Raw genomic sequence first — 10,837 nt, 5'->3', positions numbered from 1 at the left:
ATATAAAATACATACTTACAGAAATCCTAGTAGATGGGTTTCAGTCTTAAGTTGAAAAAAAATATATTCTACTGCTAGTAATTTAGTGTCATTAAAGGACACATATAGCATGTTTCATTCAGGCAAAATGCTGATTTAAGCCAACAGGAGTTTTGCCTGAGGAACAAGGGCTGACCAGAGTCCCTGAACGTGCACTCATGTAATAAATGGTAATATACACTTGACCTGGTCGGAGGTTTCCTAATGGAACATTTTTCCTTTGGATAATGCCCATTTGAAGTCAAATCATTCTGCGGGAACACGTCAAATTAAATTAACCTTCTGAAGAATTCCTGGCAGGTTTCCATCGAGCTCACCCACCTGCCCACTGCCCTCCCCAACACCCATAGCAGCTCTTCGGGTGGGGGAGCTTGGGCGGGGTCCAGGGTGCTTGGGCCAGCATATTTTATTTCAGACATAACAAAAAGCATCCCCCCCGCAGGAGCATTTCAATATTTAAAACAAAATACGGTAGAATTTCACTTCTGAAATATCACTCCCCTCCCCCCTGAGGTTTTTACTCTTTGTCCTGATTTAGGACAAAATGCTTTCCAAAACATCACAGGGGTTTTTTTTTTTTTAAACAGAAGTAAATTCAGTTTCCCAGCCAGCTCTAATATACAGCTTTTCCTCACCACATTTCCGTGATGTAGTTAAGTGTTAGAAAATGAGCCATTTCCTGTGGAGAATTTAGACTTTTTGTTAAAAACCTGAAAAACAACCTTTCAGGTTTTTTGAATGAAAAAAATCAAATTTCCATGGAAAGCTGACATTTTCCGCCAACGTTTTCACTGAGTCAAAATTTCAGGTTTCTGTTCACCTCCCCTAGTTTTGACCCTTGTTTTACAGATGTGGAAACTGAAGCTCAGGGTGGTTAACTCACGTGTTCAAAGTCATACAATGCCCAGGGAGAGCTGGGAATAGAACCCAGAACTTGACTACTAGTTCTACCTGAGATGGGTTGGACCAACTTCTGGGGTGCCACCTGATATACTGGGGTCCCACTCATTCCACCAGCCTGGGCTCCCTCACCCTGTCCTGCTGTGCCAGGCATGCACACACACAGGTAGGGGTGCACCCATCCGTAGAATCACACACAGTGTGCAATCAACTCTGTCAGAAAACTCTGCTCAGGGATTGCTCATCATTCAAGTGCACACAGCCTCTGGAGTGTAAACCCAAAATTATATTGTCTTGCACTGTATAGAGATCTATACTGCGTAAGCTCATGAAATTTGCTCCCTCCCTCACTGTGGAGGAAGATATGCACAGCTTTTTGCCCCCTCCCCAGTTATGAATTGCACAAACTGGGTTTTAGAATAAAGAAAAAACAAGTTTATTAACTACAAAAGGTAGATTAAGTGACTATAAGGGACAGCAAATAGAACAAAGCAGATCACTGAGCAACTAAAACAAAACACACAAACTAAGCTTATTACACTAAATAAACTGGTTAATATTAGTAAATTCTCATTCTAAATGTTGTTTTATGCAGGTTGCAGAATTTCTGGAAGGTAGATTGCACTGATTGCAGCTTAAATCTTCAGGTATTCCTTTTACAGGATAGATCTTTCTCTCCTGGGTTCAGCCCCTGCCCTCCCCCAGCTTAGTTCCTTTATTTCTCCAGCTGTTTTCAGCAGTCTACCTTCTTGGGGAGGGAGCCAATGGAGAATAACCAAGATTAACTCACTCCCCAGCCTTAAATAGGATTTGCATATAGTGGGATCCTTTGTTTCCCAGTTTGACCCCCCACCCCCTCTTAACGGAAAAACATGAAGTCCAGGGTAGGGTGTAGTACCAGCTGATCACCTGACCTGCAGTGTCAAAATAGCATCTCAGGAAACTTCCCAGGAAGGAGGGAGATTAGTATCTTCAAAGTTTTACTGTCCTTCCTAATGGCCCATCCAGGCTGATTGCATAGTGTCTGGTGGGCGTTCCTCAAGTGTGTACACAGTTGTAATTGTTACATAGTCAATAATGTCACACTACCTTTTAACCACTAACTGGTACACCCTCTAAAGTGCAAGTAGCAAATCCAAAATTCACATAAGGTATAACAAGGTCCAACATTTAGAAGTTAAAGCTAGACAAAGACTGGAAAAAGGTGTACATTTTTAAACAGTGAGGGTAATTAACTAATGAAATAATTTATCAAAGGTTATGGTAGATATTCCATCACAGACAAATTTAAAATCACAACCTTCCACTCTCCATCTTCCACTTGTGGCTGCTTGCCCAGGGTCAGTTCCAGCTCACTCAGATAGATCTGCCTCTGGAAACCCTTCCTGTTCAATGAATTGTCATACCCTGTAAATGATTGTGAGCGAGCATGCGTGCACGCGCACACACACACAGGTCTTGTCTGGCTCTCGCCAATTTCATAAAGTCTTATTAAGTAATCATTTGAACTTCTCTAACACCTTTTATTCAAATATGTCAAAAAGCTTTACATATATCAATGAAGCAAGCCTGGACACCCCTGAAAGGTGGTCAAGAACTATCCATCCTCATTGTAAATGGGGAAACTGAGGTACAAAGATGATAAAGTCTAAGTGTGCAAACAGGGCCTCCAGTTTTGGGTGTCCAACTTGAGATACCTACAGGGGCCTGATTTTCAGGAGGTACTGATCACATACAACTCCAGCTGAAGCGAAGGGGAATTTCATTCAGAGAGTCAGGCTCAACTTGTCTCTAAAGTTGGCCAAAACCAGACAACCAAAAACATCTTGCCAATTTTGCAGAATTGGCCATGCAATGAGCTGTGCCATGCAGGAATAGAACTCTTCCTATTTCTGTGACAGTCACCAGAAGATATAGGTGCCATTCTTGACCTTAAATTCCCTTTTTTAGTCTCTATTTCTATGATTTGCATTGTCTTTAACTGAAGTTTGAAAGGAAGAGAAAAGGGACACAAGCTACTGTATAAATCTTTTTGTGAATTATTTTATTGCAACAGTAGAAAACAATTAAAAACTGTAATAATAATAAAACTATGAAAAACTTTTAGCTAAGTATCCTATTGTACTAGATTGTATCTCAAGCTATAATTTTCATGTAAAAATCTGTTTATATACCTGTGCATTTATTATTGTATTTCAAAAATCAGAAAATGTTTCACTATTTTATACTCTTCCAAAGAAGACTAAAAGCTACAGTCCATTTGTGTTTATGTTAAAGTTGTCTGTCATTTAGTAAATAAATAATACATTAACAGAGATAACTGACACTAGGGAATAGCCATCTTTCAACATAGATGAATTTATAGATTTTCATTAAACACCTACACACAATAATGCTATTAACCATTTCCAAGTGGGATTAGAGACATAATTATTTCCATCACCATGTAGAATTACCATATGTAGTCTACTCAATATTCCAGCCAAAATATCAGATTACAGAATTTGTTTTATAATAGGACCATAGAATTACAAGACTAACTTCTCCCCTCTAAACTATATCTTTGTTCAATGACCACCTATCTGAAAAGCTTGGATGTGTTCCACCTAAACTTGTGCAGCATTTTAAATTGAATCTTTAATGTAGCTTCTCAAGACCAATAAGCATTTATTCTTAAGCAATGGATCATCCTTTATTTTTTCCTGCCTTTTCATTTATTGTGAAGTTCTGCAAAAATTTTACTAACGCAGAAATTTCATAATTGCATCTACTGTGGAAAGGAAAAAATGAAATGCACAGCAACTCAACCCGTTAGCAACGTTACTAGAGAGGAATGAGGCTAATTTATGACCATAGATAAGAACCCACTTGAACAGCGATATCATACTTTAATATACTTTCAGAGCACCAAGATATTTTGTGACATCTTTAGAAACCTATCTCCTATTGCTTTGAAACTAGTTTCCAGCCACACATCAAATTAAGGGTAAATCCCTGCAGCTTTAGTTCTAGTAATGAGCATGAAACCTATGGCCCTGATCCTTCAATTCACTGAAGCAGGACAGAATCTTGTTTCTATCAACAAAGCTACATATGGGTATGCTGGTGCACTGTAAATTTCAAGATTGGTGCTAAACAGTGACTCTGCATATGTATCTCACACCTTTTGCAACCTGACTTGGATGAGATTCTTATCCTTCATATCATTTGGATGAGTTTGCATTAGGTAGCTGGGGATTTCACATTTGTGGGTAAGGTTTTTATTTAGAAAATAAGAAAGGAACTAATTTTGGCCTGGAGGGGAATGTGCAGGGCTATTTTTGTAACAACATAGCAGGCGTGTGTATGATTCCAGAGCACAGCCTGGTGTCCAGGAGCATCATTCACATATTTTAGCTCAAATCCTCACCCAGCCATCATACATCAGGCACAAATTACTCCTGCTTTTACCAGGTCTTGCCAGGCTGAATATAGGCCTCTATGTTATATGTGCGCTTATATTAATGCTAAACAAACTTAGGGCTTAAATTTAGCCTCGTATCTCTACTCCAAAACAACAAATGGGGTAACGCTTATTTTACAAATTGTCATCTCTTCAGAAGTCAGTTAGCAACAAAGCAGTAACACTTTGGAAGAGCTTCCAAATATTTGATCCAAAGGTACAAGAAGGAGTTTCTCACCACTAACAATCTGTAGTGAGGCATCCATCATGATTCTGTAGCTTCATTCCACCTCAATGACTTGTGGTACAGTGTCCTTAATAATTGGTGATATTACTTTATTTCCCCATTCTTGAAAACATTTTCCCCTTTCCTACCGCCATTGCTTTTGTCTTTCCTGCACTGAGCTTGAGCCTACTGCTCTTCAGTCATCTGTTGATTTCTTCTAAGCACTGGACATCAAGGTTCCACAGAAGGATGTTGATAAATTGGAGAGGGCTCACAAAAGAACATGAGAATGATTAAAGCATTACAAAACAAGCCTTACAGTGATAGACTCAAGGAGCTCCATCTGTTTTGTTTAACAAAGAGAAGGTTAAGGGATTACTTCATCACAGTCTATAAGTATCTACCTGGGGAACAGATATCTGTTAATGGGCTCTTCAGTCTAGCAGTTTTAACAAGATCTAACATTTGGAAGTTAAAGCTAGACAAATTCAGGCTGGAAATAAGGTGCAAAATTTTAAACAGTGATGGCAATTAACCACTGAAACAATTTATCAAAGGCTAAGGTAGATTCTCCATCACAGACAAATTTAAGATCACAAATGGATTTTTTTTAAGACATATTCTAGTTCAAACAGGAGTTATTTTGGGGAAGTTCTATGTCCTGTATTATAAAGGAGGTCAGACGAGATGATCACAATGGTACCTACTGCTCTTGGAATTTATGAATGGTATTACATGCCCTGCTTGCACACAAACATTTTAAAGAAATGGAAGTTCCCATTTTTTAAATAAATAGAAAATCAGAATGTTAAACTCAACTGATGGTGCAGGTTAGAACAGGAAAGTCTAAAAATCTATTTATCATTTAGTGATTACTATGCTATTTTAATTACATTTATAAAGTACACATATAGCTTAGTTTCATTAATGTGGACATTCCTTTTACTGCTTTCCCTCTCCCTCTCTTCTCCAACTGCTATTTTTTCCATTTTGTTTTTGCACAGGAAAACTGATCCCTTCGTAAACTAAAAATCAAGATTAGAAACAGGTCCATTATGCAAGCCTTTTAAGATGGATGTGTCATTATAGAGACATGTCAGGAACAGCTGAGGAGATCAAGGCTTCAGTATTCCTAGAGAGCCTGTGATACAAGAACAAGGCCTCTGCTGTGCATCTCCTCCCCACCACAAACATGCAACTTCCTCTCAATGCTACACGCTTGCTGCTCTGTTCTTCTTCTGGCTGGCACAGTTGCAGACAATAACAGCGTGCCTGCTGGTTAGCTCCTGTGGGGTTCCCATGTACCCAGCTCACGCTTCTCTCCACCCCACCTCTCCTGCCACCAGCTCCCCATGATTACCCCACACCTGTCTTCACTGCTGAAAAAAATGCAGGAGTGAAAAATTAGTTTATATTCCATTCTGGTCTCTTTGGATCTGAGAAGTTTCCAAGGAGAAAATGTACTAACCCATACCCAACCCACAATTCCCAGTACACCTTCTCTCAAAACATGAACACAGTTCAGAGAATGTACAATCAGCGCTGGAGTGCTTTAGCCCAGGATTGATGCTCCTGCACATTCTGCAGAGATGGTAGTTACTGCTTTTTAGATAATCTGAGGCTGTTGGAGAAGCTGAATCCCAGGTCAACAGTGTCATCAGTCGTCTCTACTGGTATGTTATTCTTTCTTATGTGGGATGAGTAAGTCCATGCTTCTTGTCTTGAAGTTAGCACATTCAAAGTCCCATTGCAATGGCATGCTTCTGGCTGCCTGAAATGATCTGAATGAGCAGAGTTTGGATGGTGAACACCTGGGTAGGAATTTGGTTGACAGTGATTAGGAGAGAGGTAGTATTCAGCTGCCACAGGAGTGGATGCTGGGGTATGGAAAGGTCTGTTAGACATGCAACAATTTTTCTTAAATCCATGATGAATGCCTAATTTAGCAATAAGAGGCTTCCCAACATTAACTTCCTTCCTTTCATCCAAGGAATCATCTATTCCTGGATATTCATAATGCAGACAAACTGTGAAGATCAAGTGCTCCTGTGAACGACAGACAATAAAAATTACTTCTCCCCTCAAAAACAGAGTAAAATAAAAATATTAAAAGGTGATTATTTGTCTGTGGTAGCAATTAACACATTTTAAGTACAGTAACAAATAGACATATAATAAGCATAATTGCTGAAGTGCTATAAGCCTTGCAGTTAAATGTATACTACACACACAGGGCCAAATTCTGCACTGATTTACATTCAGTACACGCTCATTGAAATCAAAGAGTCTGCAAGATGTAAACTCATTACAAAATTTTGCACACTAACTTCATATTATGTTTAAATATAGCTAAGCTTAACATCCAGAGACCTCTTGTCCCCAAATCCTTTCCCCTCAACCATGTATCAGAGCACTAGCTGTTTCCTTATCAGGAAACACTTTCCCCTGTCACTCTGAGGGTGAAATTCTGTTAATGAAACAACTACAAAAGCACTGGGAGGAGTACTGCAGGTATAATCATGGGATGATTTCTCTCTTCCCCTCCAAATTTCATTTGAATTTTAAGTAACCCAATTCAGCAACATCTTTCTGCCACAAAAGAAATAAGAGTATGAAGGTGCCATTTGCACCTTGCTTGAATGAATATAGGGTTTTAGGGTAACACTAACTCATGGGTGATCCTGATTTATAAACCTGCTAGCAGCAGGATAAGAAGGCACTCATCAGTATGGCACTCTTCATCCCACCCACCTCCACAAACACTCCAATTTTTTGCAATTTCTAGAAGTGTTCGTGGTACCCTCTGGCACAATGTATTGGAAAGTAGATACAGTAGATCATATACAGCAGAGATGCTAAAGTCCTGAAAATGCTATAGTCCACTTCTGATCCTTTAACAGCAACATTTAACTATGCAAAGTGAGCGTGCTTTAAAACACGATGGGTTCAAGGGCACAGGCTGGATTGTAAAGAGATTATTTATAACATTTCCACTTTTTACTAATGACCTCAACTTATGGCTCTGCTTTAAGGCATCACGCTTAGTGAGCAAATAGACATGGAAACATGATATGTACAAGGTGCTGTGATTCCTCCAGAGAAGTCAATCAATCTTCTCAACCTAGAGGGCACATTTTCCAGAGCTGTGTTTAAAAGGGACTTGTGGAATAATATGATTTCATATTCTTTGGCTGTCTCTTTGGAACATATTTTCAGTCTGCCAGCTACAGAGCCAAGTCACTGAAGTGTGCTCTTAGCCATTTGCTTTATAAGCACCTAGAATAAATGTTTAAATGAGCGAGCATGCCTTGGGCAATTACTGAAAATTTACATATACAATCCAGCTCTTTTACTGGAGTTGTGAAGCAGCATGATTAACCTGTACTGTATAAACAAATGTATTAACCACCTTTAGTTTCTGCAGTGAACTTAGTCTAGTGTAGAGACAGTGTTTGGGAAGATCCTTTGATACTAAATAGCTGCCAGTTTCCTCAGGAGTCCCTTTATTTGCCTCTTTAGGATCTATATCCAAGTCCTGTTGCAAAAAAAAAAAAAAAAGTGAGAATTAAGTTGTAGGTATAAAAAACGAGTAGAACAATGTGAAAAGGAAAATAAAAAGGAACATTTGGATTTTACGTGAAGTAGCTTAAGATTTGAGTTCAATGTACAACTCGTTTCTACACAATTTATTAAAATTTAAAACAAAAAAAATAGTGTTTTTCCTTTTCTTAACGAAAAGATTCTGCATACAAGATTCAATGAATATTAGAGAGAGTCACCTAGGCTGCCTAATTCATCATCAGTCACAAGTTGGAGTAGTTGTTTGTGTTTCATCTCTTGTCTTCCTAAAATGCAACTCCAGGCAGACTCCTTCCCCATTTCTTACAACTAAAAACAACGTGCAAGTTTTGTTTCCCTCCCTTTTCATCTCCTCCTCTCCCTAGTCATAATTGTTCCACTCCAAACCAAGAGGTCAAAACTCAGGGTGCTGTCACAAGCAGCTGGACTGCTATCCATTACCACAGCTAATAGTATACAAAAATAGAGCTTTCCTCTTCTAGATTTGAGTATACTAAGGTAGCATTAGAACAATTGATTAGTTTCCCTTAAATGTGTCATTTTCAGAGTACCATTGTTCTAAAGCTGCTATACAATTAGTACGTTTTGATAAATTCAAATTAAAACACTATTTCTTCCAAGATGCCAGGGTGCCCTTGTGACCCTCTCAGGGAAGTAAAAATAATGAGTCAAAACAAAAAATGTGGAACCCAATAAGATGCACACTAAACTTTATTACTTAGAATCTTGGCTTTCAACTGCATCCCACTCCCTCACTTTCTTCTGTACTTTGCCTGCTACGGCCCTGATTGGGTCTTTGGATCTATACAGGCAGATACCCGATGCCCATGCAGAGCCATTGATCTCAATGGGGCTCTGATCATGCACTTCTTATTGCAAGATCAAGGCCTTAGAGTGTATTGTCTTCATACTCTTGTAATACCAGGTGGGCTGAACACTTCACAATATACTATATGCTACTATAGTAACAGCACTGTAGGAGAGAAGGACACTTATTTAATATGTTAATTCACAAATACGTAATTCTCTTTTCAATCACTATTTAGAAAGCACCATGCTAGACACTTGGAAGGAATAAGAAAACAAGGCTCCTTCCCTAAGGAGTTTATAATTTAAGGTTCCAATCCTGCAATTCACTGCTCTCTAGCTATGGTGACTTCAGTGGGGATCCATGAGAGTAGTAGTGCACCTGTATGAGGTGACTCGTAGGACCGTGGCCTAAGTCACCGATCCTTTCAATAAGAACTGCAGGCATTTAGCACCTTGCAGGATCAGGCCTAATTTAGATGTAACAAGTAATAGAAATCAGGATGTGAAGGGAAGGGAAAGAAGAGAGTTTCAACAAGATCATAAGATTTGTTTTATATATGCATCCTGCTTGGTTCAGAATTCAAATTTGAATTTTTTTCCCAAAAGGTGTAGTCTGGCACAAGAGCAGAAGCAGACAACCATTAATTTAAATACAGAGCAATCATGAAACACAAATAGGAAACACTTACAAGTGGGAAGTCTGTAACATACGCTTTGCAAACTAGTATTTCAGGAGGTTTCTTTACTATCCTTGTGTAGATGATCATGACGTTGGAAAATTCGGCTGCGAACCCCAGCTGAATCTGAACACCACACTTAAAGTCAAGATACATACTTTCTGGAAGTTCTGCAAATAAATATTTTGGATAAACAGGTTTAAAATATTTTCATGAAAGCCTAACATGCGTCTGCCATTGTTTTAGCGATCTAAAAGGACATTCTCCTCCCTTCCTATTACTATCATTAAACATTTATATTGTGGTAGTGACTAGAAGACAATCTGGCAGGGACCTCATTTGCTAGGTGCTGTAGGAAGAAAACAATAAATGGCAGACCCTGTGCCAATGAGCTACCTCTTCAACCCCCACCTTACAGGCTCCTTTCCAAATGGGGTGCAACTAGAACATTTTACATGAGTAAGGATATGATTACACAATACTGGTGGAGCTAAATTGGCAGAGCCTTGTAGTACAGATACAGCTTATACTGACAGAAGGGTTTTTTCTGTCAGTGTAGGAATGCTACCTCCCCAAATCATGTTGATGAAAGCGTCTTCTATTGATATAACTGTGTCTACACTGGAGGGGCTGTTGGCATAGCTACATCAGTCACACACCTGAGTGACACAGTGATGCCGATTTAGCCTCTATACTGAAAGTGCTTGACCCAGACAAGTTAGCTTGTCTACACAGTAACGTCATATCACTTCAACTACACCATTATAGTTAAAGCAATACAATCCCCTTAGTATTTACATGGTTATACTGGCATCCTTAGCACACAGGAAGGGGAATAAACTTTATTTATATATCAGGTAAAAAAAAACAAACAAATGAACAACCCTAACTGAAATAGTAATGTCAGTACCGGGGGGAGGGGAGGGAAGTGGGGGGAAGCCTGTTTAGACCAGGCCTAAGTCTTTGGTGGCCCAAAAGGCTTTGTGGATATTTTCCTATGCATGGAACAAGGCCAAAAATAAAAAGGAAAAAATGCAGTGGACTGACTAGGAATCTGCATAGTGACTATGAAAAAACCTGAAATCTCTGGTTCTGATATTAGAACCAGCACATTTCTCTATCCTGTGCAGTGATCAAAAAAAAAAAAAAAAAAAAAAAAAGACC

The 10,837-nt window shown here is 39.0% G+C and overlaps 1 protein-coding gene across 3 annotated transcripts in view; it reads right to left on the bottom strand.

Moving 5' to 3' along the window:
- Positions 1 to 2,955: 2,955 nt before the first annotated feature.
- MALT1 (MALT1 paracaspase) overlaps positions 2,956 to 10,837 on the bottom strand; it is a 143,676-nt gene continuing 135,794 nt past the window's right edge. For all 3 annotated transcript variants that reach the window (XM_043546332.1, XM_037902593.2, XM_037902594.2), the window contains 3 exons: positions 9,686 to 9,843; positions 8,017 to 8,142; positions 2,956 to 6,653 (listed from right to left, as the gene is read on the bottom strand). In XM_043546332.1, the coding sequence (XP_043402267.1) occupies positions 6,204 to 6,653; positions 8,017 to 8,142; positions 9,686 to 9,843 (734 nt within the window). In that variant the 3' untranslated portion in view covers positions 2,956 to 6,203. The remainder of the gene's footprint in view (positions 6,654 to 8,016; positions 8,143 to 9,685; positions 9,844 to 10,837) is intronic.

The sequence above is a fragment of the Chelonia mydas genome, chromosome 5 (assembly GCF_015237465.2).
Source record: "Chelonia mydas isolate rCheMyd1 chromosome 5, rCheMyd1.pri.v2, whole genome shotgun sequence".
In the NCBI taxonomy this organism is placed as follows: domain Eukaryota; kingdom Metazoa; phylum Chordata; order Testudines; family Cheloniidae; genus Chelonia; species Chelonia mydas.
Note: the sequence above shows the minus strand (reverse complement) of the source record. Positions and strands in the feature narration are given on the sequence as shown.